This window comes from Oxyura jamaicensis, chromosome 1 (genome assembly GCF_011077185.1).
Source record: "Oxyura jamaicensis isolate SHBP4307 breed ruddy duck chromosome 1, BPBGC_Ojam_1.0, whole genome shotgun sequence".
NCBI classification, from domain to species: domain Eukaryota; kingdom Metazoa; phylum Chordata; class Aves; order Anseriformes; family Anatidae; genus Oxyura; species Oxyura jamaicensis.
The window spans coordinates 198,756,518-198,772,328 of record NC_048893.1 but is presented as its reverse complement, the minus strand read 5'-3'; the positions used below and the strand labels follow the sequence as shown (position 1 = coordinate 198,772,328).

The window sequence follows — 15,811 nt, the reverse complement described above, 5'->3', positions numbered from 1 at the left end:
GCTGCTGAATGATGATAACCCAGCAGTGCTATTGCTTTTTGGTGTATTAGCAGTTGTTTTTTTTTTTAAATGACTGAACACCGTTATGCATTAAGACTTTTATATGAAAAGCACGTCCAAATTGATTTCATTTCGCAATATCATCTAAACATATCTTAGAAATTAAACTGAGAAAAAAAGTTATCGCAAGTAGTAGGAAAGGGAACTATTTCCCAAACTCTTGCAAAAAGGATAGTGACAACAGCAGCTATCACAATTTTAGTGTGCAAACAGCTTGTTTGACTCTTCCTATTCCTCTTTGAATATGGTTAGTAATGTGAACAAAGTTTAAACAAACAAAAAGACAATGAATAGAGGGGCCTACTACTGGAATCTTTATATAACTTGTTAACCATCTTGATTTTCAAATCTAGTCAAGTGAAAAACTGAATTTAATCTTAAAGTTGAAAAATAGATTCTGCTATACTGTCACTTATAAAAATTAAGCATCCAGAGGAAGGAACCTCACGCTAGAGGGGAACTTGAGAGGACTGGTACCTCCTGGTGCTTTTCACCTCAGCTAAGGCTATAAAGGGTATATTTGTGCCCATTTGCATAGGTTGTTTTCCTATGTTTTTCTCTCTTTTATCCTATTACATTGCAAATCCATTTATTTCAAGAAAAATATCTGTTAAGATTTGCATAAAATCAACTATGTATCACGTCCTCATGTGACTCATCCCTACATACTGTGTCTGTTCTACTGTGTGCAAAAGACAGCAAGCTGGGATAAAGTTGTTGGGTTTTTTTTCCCCTCTATAATCACATTTAACTGAGTATCTACGGAACTAACAGTACTTCGTTAACACTCTTCTCAACCAAGATCCACGTTCAATAAACTACAGGGAGAGGGCAGGGCAAAGCCTTCCTGAAAGAAAGAGAGGGGTTACTTACCTGTGCTTGGGTATTAGTAAAACACTGCTGGTCCTACAGGTCCTACTTTTGGTGTAGGTTACCTCTAGAATAAAGCTGTGGTGATTCTTCTAGGGAGCAGAAAAGAAAGCAGCCAGCCTCTCTTCCTCTCAGAGGTACATGCATGGCAAGTAGGTGTAAGCTGAGATCAATAAAAGAATGAAATCTTCAGCTTCATTTTCACAGGAGCCGTCTATGGGAAGAATCCAGTAAAATCAAACCCTGAAAGGACCGGGTGTTTATCTAAACTTAAGTTTTATATGCCATTGTAATTAAGGTCAGCAAACGGCACTTACGGCTAAAGTGACAAAGTTTCAGTGTTCTAACAGTCCTTCACATTTGTATGGCTTAACAGAAACTGTTGGCAGGTATTCTCAGCATCCTGATACGCTATTACAAAGTAAGTTTTTGAATACAAAGCTTTAAGCGAAATATTCCAAAACATGAAATCTGAAAATAACAATTGAAAGATGGTTTGTAAGCTGATGTCAGCATCTTCCTGGAAGCTTCATTTCTGCAGGTGACTGTAATTTAACTTCTTTGAAAATGTTTTTTTAACATAGTACTGCTAAAACTCCGAAGTTGGCGTCTCAGGGTATCCAAGGAAGGATTTCCATACAAAAGCCACAAGTATGGTACCTGAAAAGACAAAATACAAAAAGAACATTTATTTAAATGTATCTTGAGAAGGACACAGTTCTCCAGCATCAGTTGCAAATACATGTTACGTTGAAGTATTTGGAAAGTAACATCAGCGGGGGTTGCTGCAGCAGGGAATTTCCTGTTGAAAGGGCTTGAGACAGATGGTATTTTCTGGAAACTTTTTCACAAAGAAAGCTGCAATGGACCATGCAAGTGATCCTCATGAGCTGACTGATAGTGAAGTGTTTCTTTGGATATTGAAGGTTTTATTTCTGATGCTTATAAGCCAAAGACAGAGCAGTTTGACCAGCTGAAGCCGATGTGTGCACCTTCCTGTTCCCCTACCAGGAAGGACATACAGGTGACCAAACCTTAATTCCTCAGTAGGTGGGATAAGGCTGAGTTGGCTGGCAGTGTCTGTTCCAACAACCATAACCATGTTGGCATTACAAGTGGCTTTAGGATAGTGGGGTTTTGTTTCGTTTTTTAAGGTCATTATAATATTAGAGGTTATTCTAAAGCAAAAAAAAAAAGGTAGTTAGAGATTGCAGGTTCTTCACAAGAAGGGCACTGAAATACAGAAAAAGTAGATTAAGACTTTTTTTCCTTCTCTTGAAAAAAAAACATGGTATATTCTGTTTCAGAAAGGAAGATGATACTCTGTTGCTCTCTTGCTATTTACTGCCTCCTTTCCCAAACTTTACTGCTTTACACACAGGTATGGGAGCAAGCTTTGCTCGGGAAGAATGAGGTAAAAAAGACATTGAGCCTTTTTCGTGCCATCCATCATTACATTTTCTCAGGGAGAGGCTTTCTGCCAAAATTCCCAGTCCAACTGTGCGTCAGATTGTTCCTGCACGTCAGAACGTTACTGAGCTCTCAGCAAGCTTTTGGGAAAAATCAGCTTTTCACGGGATATTTCTCCCTTTGGGGCAGCTTCCCAGGGAATTCTACCTACCCATTCCCTAGCTAAGCAGAACTTTGGTCTGATGTCCAAAGTCCAAACAGCTCTGCTGTTTACCCTTCCATGTCTTCCACTGAACTACTGTAAAGACTACAGCCCAAGAGGCCACACTCACCACTGGCTCTTCCCTGTTTGGGAGCAGGACCACTCATTGGTCTGTTGGTATTTGCACTAGACTTAGTGAGAGTTTTCTAGGAACTTTCTGAATTGCGTTCGCTCAATGCTTTAGAGTTTTGCTCTCTCAGGTGATGCCTGCATAGGTGAAAAGCCCTAGAAGGACAAGAGTCTGGGAGCTGGACATTTGCTCAATGTTTGTAGAAACCCTTCTTTGCTACTCTCTCTTGGGCAGGTCTGCAACATCCCTCCATTACAACACCCCAATATTATTTCCCCTCCCATCTAGATCCAGCGACTCTTCACCAGGCGTATCACTGGTTTTTCCCCAGAGTTCTCCAAGGCCAAGGAACTCCCTAGCAGGAAGCACAGCTCCCCTTCTCTTTCCCTATCCAGGAACGTGCTCCACTTGTGCACGCTATCCCACCAGGTCTTTGAAGTCCCCAGGATGCTGATCGCTTCACTGGAAATGGACTTGCAATTCTCGTTTCTTTACTAAACTCCATGCCTAAGTACTGAACCTGATGGAAACCTGAATATCCTCTCCGAGCAGAAAGGTGACAGTTTCACCTACAGCCTCCTTCTTTGCTCACCTCCTCCCTTTACATCTGCTTCTAAGTGACTTTTGTGGCACTTATTTTCTAACCTGATGGTTACAATCATTTTCTTCTAAGGAACAGTAGTAATCTTTCTGGCAACACTGATCCAAAGAAACGGTCATTGAGTCTCCTTTCATAGCGTTAGAAACTTGGCAGGATAAGCTGGCACCTGTCCAGCTAAGAGAGACTCGTTTTACTGCTCTCACATCCAATATATTGCCACCAACTCTTCCACTCGTAGCTGCCATCTCCCTGGTATTGAAAGAGAAGCATTAGCTCTGTCACAGTCATTACTAATGGTGTGATCATGCCTGGACAAGTGACATGAATTCCTTTGGCAGTGAAACAGAAACTGTCTTTGTTCCACCTGTACTCACTGCCTCTGTGTTCACAAGAATTTGGGCCTGCCTATGCTAAGTCATAAACGCTCGCTGACACCTCTATTCACTTCAGGAATCAGCTGTTTTAATGTTACTGAAGAATCACCTGCACCAAAACTTCAGTGAAAACATTTTGAGGATTGAGCTCTTAACTAGAGTTCCAAGATTACATTACAAGAGGCTGTAAGACACTAGCAGACTGGTGTATCCTAATAGAAAACTTCCGCAGCCTCCTCCTCTTGTGAAGATGATAATCAATCTTCCTCTTGTTCCCAGAGTACTTTCTAAGAATATTGTTTTAAAGTGATGGTTAAGAACTGGCTTACAGCTAGATCAGGGAATCCATTCAAACGGAATGGCCTCAGTCTCCCAGTCCTCACGGTTTTTGCTGTGCCCATAAACAAGATTGCATTATACGTGGCACAGGCAATTTGAAGTTCCATGGTATGCTAGTCCATGCTTCTGCACACGGTAGTTATTATACCACATCATAAAACCCCCTAAGTAATAGTCTCCTGAAAGAATTTCCAAACAAGAACAAAGTAATTTAACCATCTAAGATCTTGGGAAAATGAGAGAGAAATTAGCGTATCACTATGATTCTGTGGGTTTCTAGGAAGTATTTCTACTGCCACACGGATTCTGAAAGTCTTTACAACTACATTTAAAGTATCTCTTCCCTCATCATCTGCTTATATATTAGAGGTTCTTTTCACATAAATTTTCTTACCATCATAGCAGGTCATTTTCTCAGATGTTTCATAATTTAGTCCACTTTTGGAAGAACTTCTATTATTATTTGCAAAAAGTGCCAGAAAAATGTCATTTCATGTTAGATTCAATTTCTCATGTCTAACATTACATGTTAGATTTGTAGATCTGCACTCACGCATTCATCAATTCCATTTTCTAATAGACTCAGCTCCTCTATACTTCCACCTCAGGCACCTTAAAATTTTGGTTTATAAAGCAAGGTCTACATATTCATGAAGTTCCCTTGTTTTATGAGATATTCATGTTACCGATAGCCTACTCTGCCCTGCAGGTGATCCACAGGCCTGACATCTGTAATGAAATGTTTGGCTACAGTAGTGCCACTGTGCAAAAAATTATCTGTCTCCAGTATTCACATCTTCATAACTACTTGGTCTGAAGTTCCTTCCCCTGGTAAATTATAGACAGCGTTTGATATATTCTGTATGTATTGTCTGTATGTTGACTGTTTATCTTTGTAATCCTTTATCTTCATATAAATGTAGCATTATTCCCTGACCACATCCTAAATTCCTTGACTCACAGTTCCGTTTGAATTAGCATCTGCTGATTTTCTTACTCAAGCCGAGATCACCTGAAGGCTTTCTGCAGAGAGGTTCAGAAGGACGCATCTCGCTAATTAAATAGAAGATGGTGTTTCAGAATTTCTCCTATTTCTTTAGATCACTTGTGAAAACACTAACTGTCAAGTACTGAGAACACAGACAATCTCAAGGTGGGTATCAGACTGAAATAAGGTAAACTAACAGAAAGCTAAACTTAAATTCTGAGGAATATCCTACATTTGATTAGGAACTGGGTGATGCTCATCAGCTTTACCTGAGACATTTCATTAGCTGTTAACTGGAACAGCACACAGGCTTTTGTCAAGCTTACTCCATTTAGTCATCATGTTTGGATATGTAATTTAACAAAATTTACAAGCTTTAACAACAAAATTAGTTTTAACTGAAATTCATTCTCCATTTTTGACTGACCAAAATCTACTTCTAGTAGAAAATGCACGAAGAAGGAAAAAAAAAAGTTATTTACTAAAACCAAGGAGCTGTTTCCTGTGCATGTTTCACATACTCACCTTGTTTCCAATACCACTGTTGTGCCTTCTAATAGGATTAAGTCATGAAAGAATTTGGGATTAGCTACCTCTTTATATATAACAGGAAGCTAAAGATTTGGTGGGAGTAACTGTAAACAATCAACAGCATGAAGTGTTTTCATCTGCACCAGATGAACCAGAATTTAAATTAGAAGAATTCCAGTTCCTCACATGTGTGTTCTGTTCTTAGTTTAGGATTAAGGACCGTTTTCAACAGTGACTGGGGGAAAAACAGAATGGGAACTGCAAAGTTTGGACACTAAGGAGATGAAAAAGATGTGATATTACAGTAGTAATAATTGAGCATATTGTTCTAATACCTGATAATTATTTTTTAAATAAATATATATATATTTTAATGTAATCCCCATATTCTTGTACATTGTCACAAAACAAGATAGAAACTGCATGCTAAACAACTTGTTTCTCTTTGAAACTCATCAGGCTAATGTTTACTTTCAGGTAGCCTCTTCTCCTTTTTACTACTCTGCTGCAATCTACAAGTGGGCCCTTGGTCAGCGTAAGAACATGCAGCACATCTCAAGCTGGATTTTAATACTGAGGCATAAAATCTGGAACAACAGGCAGCTCCAAAAGGATCGCGTTCCAGAGTAAACAACTGTTGGTTCACAACTAACTAGTTAACCCTACCAATTTGCCATTTAGCATTGTGAGGTCCCGTCCCCTGTTACATTATACCACTCAGAGCATCCCACAAGTACTTAGACTTTGGCCATGACACATAAACTAAACAGTTTTATCCTAAGATGGTTGTTTCTTTAAACTGATCAAAACAGTATATATTATTTAGAGAATAAAACTGGTGTTTAAACCTCAGTATTAAATGCTCGATTCACAAAACAGACTGTTACAGGTGCTCTACATAAAGCATTAACTAAGTTTAAAATACAAAGACTGCATTTGTAGAAGGAAACCCTGACTCTGAATGACTTCTACACATACAATTAAGTATCTTCTGGATTTTATTTAAACCAGAAGACAAGTAGACTATCAAATAAAGAATATCTACCTCTGGATTTTTGAGCCATGTACTAAGTAACAGTTTCTTAAATACATCACGTATTAAGAACTTACCTAAGGATGGTGCTATCCAATAGACTAGCGAATAAATCAAAAAATTGTCATAGAAACATTTTGGATGTAATGAAAAAGCCAACGCTGGGTTAAATATTGCTCCTGTGAGATTTCCACCTGAAACAAAACGTAAACAGTATGAAATTAAGCCATCTTGCTTAATACCTACTTTAAATGCATTACTGAAATACACCTACACAGCACCGCAAGAAACACATACCCTGCAATAAAATGCATTAGCAGAAACCACTTGAACAGCTGAACAGTTCTGCACAGCTTGTTTTTCTTTTTTAAACTGATGATACATCTTTAACTTATTAACAGTTTTCTAAAATGTATTTTAAGATACCAATTTATAGGCTACAGCTTCCTTTATCTCTTTATCACAGCTATTGTGTCAAGGTACTAGTTTGGCTAACATTTGTGTTTGCGTTGACAAAATTGTACTCTGTCTTGCATCATGGTTTTAAAGCAGAAATTATACAAGTGTTAGCAAACAAACACTGAGCTTTTATTAAATCTCCTTGTCTCATGTAACACATATGCAAGATAATCAAGAAAACTGCCAAGTGCTGTTCTTGCTAAGCTGACTTGTGCGTTTTTGAACAGAACACTGATGTTATCACATGATTTATTGAATGCTAGGGTTATCTCACGGCAATAACCAGGGGAAAAGCCTTCACATTCATTCTTTGTCACTTGAAGAAAATAAAAGCAAACCCCACTCACGGTCTTAAAAGAAGTTTAAAGAAGCTGAACATCTTCCCTTCTTTCGGGCTTTAGATGTAAATGAACTTGCCTTGATATTCTCTAAATGAGATCCAGACATATCACATTGTGGGGACTGAGATGAGCTGGGGGGTAAGTGTTTTTGATTCTGATATGATTTGGTCCTCTCATTGCAATCCTGCTGAAAAACCACTGCTCATTAAAACATTCTGTATTTGGTACTATTATTTACTAACTGCCCCATATTTGTTCTATTAATTTATTCCCGTACCATAGTATGTAATTGTATCTATTTAGTTTAAAACTTATTTGTGATTTTCCTAGGCCAAATAAGCTGGCGTGAGCTTTGACCTTGCCCGTTGTACAAACACCATGCTGCTGTTAATCCTCGTTTGTCACGAATGCAATCATTTACTAGAAGTTTTAGTAAGGTCTTTCTCCTTCTCTTCTTCTGTATTTCCCTCTATATATACTCCTCCTCATTTCTTTTACCGCTATTACAGCTTGGAGAGGTTTTAATCTTTGCTGAACTATTCAGTTTGGAAAGGTTTTAATCTTTACTGACCTATTCAGTAACTCTGATTTGACAACAGCAACTCCTACTTACTGCGAAGTCTTACTTTGCACACTGACACAGGAACAAGTTCCACCGTGGCCAGGAAGGCCATCTAACATAATTTACTTTAATCTGTTTGCAGACTTGCAGCTCCTGCTTTTGTATCCACAAACACACACTGAAGAGCAGAATTTCACTCGCAGGAGGCAGATGCTGTTTCTGACTAGGTATTAAACAAAAGATACAGTTTTAACTGCTACTTCTTCACTACTAGTAACTGCTGGAATATAAACCACAGGACAGGGGCACTTGTATTATCTTGTTTAAAAATATTTGTTAGATTAAAATGTCCTTTGGTAGCATACCACATTTAAAATGTGAAAGCATGGTAAAGCGTGATAGGAAACACAAAACTGCATCTCAGAGTGTGTGTACTAGAAAGGATAAATCATTTGATGGCAAAAAGACGCATAGGATCTTTGATATTGCACACATGAAAACCTAAAAATGTGAAGTAGTGAGTGCTCTGCACAATGAGTGAGAAAATAATTTTAACTTCTACGATTACTAAAAGCAAAAAATAAAAATATAGAGAGAAATGTGGCATTAAAAATATGCATGTCATTTTTACCTCAACATGTTAAGCTCAGAAATACCTTACCAATTTTATTCAACTCACTGTAATATTGCCTGTAAATAAAAAGCTCTCAAAAAGTGGATTTTTTTCTTCCCCTTATAAATATTTTCTCAAAGGAAGTATCTGAGTGTTCTTTACCAACATATGTATGGTCTGCATCCTTAGCTTCTGAATCATTCCTTTAATATTTACAGGCATAAATATTCTCTTTCTCATTTTTAGTGGAAGAAACAAAATGAATGCAGTACTGGAGGTTTTGTTTCTTTCTCTATTGCACAATATCTGCTATTATAAAAAGTTGGCCAGTGTAAGATAGAAGGTAAAAAAAATCTGAATATTTTTAACTGAAAAAAAGTAACAGAAATGCTGAAGGAACAGCCTGAAATTTTGAAAATGCTTACTGCATAACCTGATGTTATTTGTTGGAGTAAGTTGCATGCTATACCTAAACAACTTTCATGGGCACACACAGTGACCTACCGACACCTACTTTTTTTCCATCAATCTAACTCAGACAACTGTAAAAAGACAAAAAAAAAACACAACAAAACCATTTTAATGGTTTTTAGCCCTGCATGTGTATCAATAAATGTAGATGGGCATAAGCCACAGAGATATGGCTAAACTTTAACATTCCATCCAAACCAAATTTAATCTGAGTACAAGATAGTCCTTAAAGTCCCATTTTAGTCTGCAATCACTCCTCTTGTGAGACAGAGCTTTTAAACATACAGTAGAAGATAACTGATGGGCTGAAATGTGATATACTGTTTGAGATGTATTTTCTAACATTTCTGATTCATTCACAACTGTAATAAACACAGGTCCTGGAGGCACAATCAGCGTACAAAGAAACCATTAGCATGGATTGAAATAGCATTATTCACACAATATTCTAAACTGTTTGATATTTTTGTAGGCTAAAGTAGGGGTGTTACCAGTTCCCCTAAATCTGGTGCTGGTTGCCTAGCCCTTTGGTGCTGGGTGGGCAAGAAAGATCTGTCCCTTTTACAGAAGTGCTCAAGTTCTTCATGAAGAGTTAATGAAGAGGCGCAGATTTCCTGAGAATGATTAGCCCAGCTACGTTAAAGCATCTGCCTGTCTTCAAAGCCTGTACACCAGCACTTGGCCACTACCGTAATGACCCTTTGGAAGGTGTGCACTTTTCCTACTGTGTGCTCAAAGCACTCTTCACTCTTTACAGGCTGCCCAGGGAGGTTGTGAAGTCTCCTCCTCTGGAGATATTCAAGGCATGTCTGGATGCCTACCTGGGCAGCCTGCTCTAGGGAACCTGCTTTGGCAGGGGGGTTGGACCCAATGATCCCCCTACAATTCTGTGTTTCTCCAAGTGGGGAAAGGCAACACTTCTCCCAGCACAGGCAGGGAATGTAGCTGGGGTGAATGCATCATTCCACAATGGTAAGGATCTGTTCCAAGCCTCTTACCTCATCACAGAAAGGTTTTCACAGCAGCAGCCCGCTCCCACACTTGGTGGGATACCTCAGGGGCAGGGATCTTGGCTCTTACACCCTCTGCTACTTAAAGATGCTTCAAACCACACCTTAGTAGTGCACAGTACTAGCAGGCCCGTGCCTGCTGCAGGGGCAGGATGGCATTCTCACCTTTTGTTTGTGACCCGAGCATACAGCAAGGAGTGCAAACCGTAGGAAGCATGGAGCAGGGTGAACAAGAACAAATTAGTACACTTTCCACTAAGGAGAGGATAAAACTACATTCCAGATCTGCTCCCTGAAACTTTTTTTTTTTTTTTTTTAATAGCCTTGATTTTAGATTCAGGTATAGTGGAAAGAAAAACATCCAGGTTGCACAGGGCGTTTTGCACACGATACAGCTTGAACCATGCCTGGGAAACAGGCCTGGGCACTGCAGGTTTGATATTTCCTAGAAATATACACGGACTGACTGCTTTGGATAGTCGCAACAAGTCCAAGTTTACAACAAGAAGCCCACTTGGTAGGCAGCCTTCTCATGCTAGAAAGAGATGGCCTGGCCAGGAGCACTGGGCACAAATTCCCTGCATGAACTAGCTAAGGGAAAGGCAGCGTGACACGTGTTATTTTACAGGAATATTTGCTAAGCAACAGAGGAATGTTAAGAATCAGCAATCCAGGTTTCCTGGCTTGTAGAAGAGGTACTATAATCTTTGGCTACACACTTTTACCAACCCGTGCAGAAATCCACCTAGTGTGCCAAAACGCAGTGACACCTCGCTTCTGCCTTCAAAGATTAATTTTAGAAAGTGGTTCAAATTGCTAATTATTGAAATTATCCATGGAGTAAAATCTTCCAGCTATTATAATTTCAGCTAAATGTAAGAGTGAGGCTTTTTTCACTAACACATCTGAAAATGTGGCTGTATTTTCATTTTGCTGTTAGGGAGCCTAGTACAGCTCAGCCTTTTGAGGTCGGTACCATTGCGGATAGCTGCAGGTACGGCAATCTTCTCTCAGAAATCGTTCCCTGGATGATTTTCTCTGTGGTGGAAGCTGCAGCATGAACTGGGGCAATGAGCTCCGTGACCACCTCTCCTTGCACCCCAAAGCACAGAGGCTCCTTCCCAGGACAAGCTGCTCCCTGTCAAGCAGCCCTCAAGCGACAAAACTCAGGCACCTCGCTGGGGAGCACAAGGAGCACGAGGAGCCAGCACAAACATTCACGCTGCCTCTCTGCAGCTCTTCCTTCCCAGTGACCCAGGGGTGCTGTGCGGGTGACTATCCCAAATCTTGGAGGCCAGATGTGACCCAAAACTGCCAGAGGCAAAAGCAAGGACAAGGCCACAGGGAGACACTAGATCTGGAGATGCTCTGATATAAAAAGCACTTTTTTTTTTTTAACATGTGTTTTCACGAGTCCTTCAAATCATGCGACACTATTTGATCATCCTGCATGCATTCCACAAATATCCCCTCCTGCTTCTGACGTACAGATTTAACAGTTAACCAGAGTAAGCTGCACTGATATGCATTATGCATTTAAATGCAGAACATCCATCCCGCAGGTCTGCACAATCAGGGTTTTTTTTCCCCAATGCAGGCAGCCGTGCTGTCTCGCAATGCCCCTTGGAAATCAGAGCACTCTGTGGCACACACGGCATGAAATCTCTCACTCTGTATCAAATTGCATTATGAAACAAGCCTTCACGGAGATATTTTCAAAGTGTTCCGGTGTCTCTTAACCATATTCACTTGTAGATTTGATGTTGTTTTGAATGCACAGCTCACTTCATTCTTAACCCTACACCTGCAATAGAATCTGACCAGGCAAACTTTATATAAACTCCAAGCGAACTCTGCATTTGTAGGACCAAATACTTGTCCATGAGACTTTTTAAAGAAAAATAATTTTGCATCTTACGATTTTTAAGTTACAACTCGATTGCAGTAACGGAGAAAAAAGGACTAACCTGCATACACGAGCATGGTGATGAGAAGAGCGATCAAATGGACTCGGTAGCTGGGCTTAACAGTTTCCACTTGCAGGATGGTCAGCTGGAAAACGACCGAGAAGAGCAGTTCTATGCAGAAAGCCTGCACCTCCGTAGTCTGTATGGGGTTGCTGCAGCCCTGTGAGATCGCTCCGGGATGTGCCTCTGCAATCCCCAGCCTCCAGATGAAGTGCATAAAAACTCTGGCGAGCACAGCGGCCACAAACTGAGCCCCGATCTTCAGCCCACCCACCCTGAGCGATGTCCCGCCGCCCCACAGGGGCTGCAAGACGCCGCAGGGATTGCACGTGCTGCCGGTCAGCGTCGAGCCGTGCAGGACGGTGAAACCGTAGGTGAGCGTGAGCGCCGTGTGAGGCTTGGGCTCCACGTTGCCGAGCAGGCAGAGCTCGTTCGTGCACGCACACACCTGGAAGGTGCTGAAAGCCTCCAGGAGGAAGGAGCAGAGGTGTGGGTGGGCGTGCAGGCGGCGGCGAACCAGGCTCCTACACAACCCCACCGCCGCCACGATGCCTGCCATCAGCAGCAGCGACGGCCAGATGCCAACGATGGCCATGGCGAGACGGAGAGGAGAGTTTCACAGGGCGGCAGGACTCGGAAGGGAAGCGCTGGCTCCGCTCCAGCCCCACCACCACCACCTACGAGGAGAAAAGAAGGAGGGAAAGGGAGGGCAGATGGAAGCGCTCAGCCCCTGAGGGAGGAAGAGGCTGCTTCTTTCCCAACCTGCCCACAGCCTGCCAGGTGGCAGGTTCCCCCTCAGCCTGACAGGGGTGCAGGCTGAGGAGGGTGCTGGCCCTGGAAGCCCTGTCCCCTCAGCCGCTGAGGAAGACAGGAGCCCCCCTCTGGCCTGCAGGGCCCCCTCAGGCGAGGCGGGACAGGGGGACGACGAGGACGAGCAGGGGCAAACCCCTCTCTGCCGCCCCCGAGGAAAAAATTATCGAGCCCATTACCCCCCTCGCAGCCCTCACACGGTTTAGGGAGAGTGCGAAGAGGCGAAAAACGGTTAAAAAATAAAAATAAATAAATGTAAAAGATCCCTTCCCACACGGCGCAGCGAAGAGCGGCGGCGCCCGGAGCCCTCGCCTCACGGCCGGGCGCTGTGCGGCCGGCGGACCCACTGCGCATGCGCGGCGAGCCCGGCTGCGCGGGGGGGGTGCAGGTGGGGGGGGGAGGGTAAAATGGGAGGGGGGCGCGTGCCGGGCGCTTTCCCGCGCGCGGGCTGCGGCCGTGGGAGCTCAGGGGGGCTCCGGGCTCGGTCGAGCCCCTGGCCACTTCCTCTCGCTTCTCCCTCTTGTACAAGTTTTCCCGGCGAGGTTTGCCCCCCCTCGGTGTTTGTAATAAAGGAAAATAAAAATGCAAACGCGTGCCCGGTGGTCGCTGGGGAAGGAGGAAGGGGGGCGTTGAGTGAGGGGTGTTGAGCGCTGGTGGTGGTCTCTGGTAGGGTGTGGGGGGGTAATGTGGTTCTATATATCCTTGGGAGCTGTGTGTATGCTGCAGGTGTGTGTGTGGCAGGTGTGTTAGAATAAGTCTTTAAGGTTGGAAAAGATCCCCAAGATCATCTGGTCCAGCCATCCCACCACCACCACTATCACCCACCAAACCATGTCCCCAAGCACCACGTCCAGCCCCTCCTTGAACATCCCCAGGGACGGTGACTCCACCACCTCCCTGGGCAACCCGTCCCAATGCCTGACCACTCTTTCTGAAAAGAAATGTCTCCTCATTTCCAGCCTGAACCTCCCCTGGCACAACTTGAGGCCATTCCCTCTGGTCCTATCACTGGTTACCTGTGAGAAGAGGCCGACCCCCAGCTCCCCACAACTTCCTTTCAGGCAGTTGCAGAGAACAATGAGGTCTGCCCTGAGCCTTGTCTTCTGCAGACTAAGCAAGCCCAGTTCCCTCAGCCGCTCCTCATTAAGGCTGGAAAAGACCTCCAACATCATCTGGTCCAACCGTCCCCCTACCACCACTACCTATCACCCACTAAACCATGTCCCCAAGCACCAAGTCCAACACAGAATCATTAAGGCTGGAAAAGACCAACCTTAATGGTTGAGTTAATACAGTCTCCTCCTCCTCTGCTGCTTGCTGGGAGAAGAACCTTTTACAGGGTGCCAGAAGGAGACTGGAGGCAATACGTGGGCGTCTCCAGTAGAATAACACTAAAAATAGGTGTCGTCCTCATGCCGCAGGAGGTGGCAAGGTTGACTTTCAGGCAGGCCTTGAATCACCTCAGATGGCCCAGAGAAACTGAGATTTCCTCCATTACAATATGTTTTTGTTTCTAGTGACTGAGAAGGAAGAGCCCACTGTGAGGTAATTGGCATAAGTGCGTCCTGTTGCTCTGAGGCTGGAGCTGAGCTTTCTTTCAATCTCTACCCGTGGTGCTAATTTATGGTTGTGTGGCTGGGAGCGGTCATTCCCTTTTCTGTGAGTGTTTTGCAGTGGGGAGGGAGAAATATTTGGGGGGGAGGGCTCTGAGCACACAAATGGTTGTGCTGTGTGTCCTTTGACCTATCACTCCTATTTCCGATATGTGGAGAGAATAAAAGTGCATTTTTCTGCTTTTCCACCTCTCTGTCACTGGTGCTGTAATTCTAAGGGTGGCGAAATCTTGCTTTTGTGAACAGTAAAACTGAAGCACTGCTGACAACGATTGCTACTGCCTACTGCAGTTAAGCACACCTGCCAAAAGAGCCAAGTGTAAAGTACTTCCAGGATCCAGTATTTGTACCACGAGGTGGCACCAAAGATGATAACTAATCAAACCTTGTAGCAATGACTTTTGACCGATCAAGATCTGCACGATTGCATTTCTTGCAAGAAAGCAATACACAAATATATTGCTTCCAAGCAACAAAAGTGAACCCGTACTTTTAGTTGAAGGTCAGTCTACCATAGAAATCAAAGTTGCAAAATACAGATATATATATATATATTTCTCTTAGAGGGCGTGACGTGATGAACTAACTCTTCCTTGTTTTCAAAAATGTAGGACCATTGAGACATCTGATCTTACGAGGTTTGGGGAGAGAGGAGCGTTTAGGAGGCTCAGCTTCCAAGGGGATCATTTGGCTGTGAGAAATAGAGCTGTTTTTAACAGTAGGGAAACAGAACAAAACCCAACAGTTAAACAGTGGTATCATGAAGAAAGGAAATGAATAAATGGTGGAGTAGTTAATATTTGGCCTTTATTGTTTTTACAAGATTAGATGTCAAGAAATGTGAGGCAAGGCAGGAGATGTAATGACTGCAATAACCTTACGTAAGTCCTGAAGCAATTTCATGGAAAAGCAGTTTTCTCAGTAGCAGCCTTCTATATCCTAAAACTGTAATATAGAAGCAAAAAAAACCAACACAGTTATATACTTTATGGGTAGTTTTTGGAATAAATTAAGGCATGTCCTGCTAGAAGTAAGGATCAAATTAATGAGGTTCTCATTTTGTAGGTGGGAGCTACTGCTTTAGGCAACAGGGCTCACTGCTAAGAGGTGATGGTTGAAGGAACACTTGTTAATTCTCAAGGCCTGAAAAAATGATTGTGCTAAAAATACTGAGCAATATCAACATCTGAAAATCACGTACTGCCCCAGCCCGTATCGAAACTTTCCCCTGCAGCATTGAAGTGCCACTCTCCGTATGCTCCAGATACACAATTGTGGAGAACAAGTTCAGTGCAGAGCTGGATTCGTGAAGCCTGGTTTTCTATAACTTTATGTCCTACATCTGTAACCGCTGTATTAATTCCAGCTTCTGTTTGTTAGGGATGCCACCATCACAATAACCTCTGTTCTCTGTTGTCACGATCCTA

General features: G+C 42.6%; 1 protein-coding gene across 2 annotated transcripts; it reads right to left on the bottom strand.

The window, feature by feature from the left end:
* Nucleotides 1–789: 789 nt before the first annotated feature.
* Nucleotides 790–13,109, bottom strand: AQP11 (aquaporin 11). Of its 2 annotated transcripts, XM_035329970.1 has the most exons (4): nucleotides 12,951–13,109; nucleotides 11,962–12,634; nucleotides 6,616–6,732; nucleotides 790–1,590 (listed from the first exon to the last, which is right to left on the bottom strand). In XM_035329970.1, exons 2-4 carry the CDS (start codon nucleotides 12,554–12,556, stop codon nucleotides 1,520–1,522), a joined length of 783 nt encoding a protein of 260 aa, XP_035185861.1. In that variant the 5' UTR covers nucleotides 12,557–12,634; nucleotides 12,951–13,109; the 3' UTR covers nucleotides 790–1,519. The 2 variants fall into 2 exon arrangements, with proteins under 2 accessions (XP_035185861.1, XP_035185871.1); XM_035329980.1 differs by lacking the exon at nucleotides 12,951–13,109 and having other exon boundaries at nucleotides 11,962–12,928.
* Nucleotides 13,110–15,811: the final 2,702 nt, after the last annotated feature.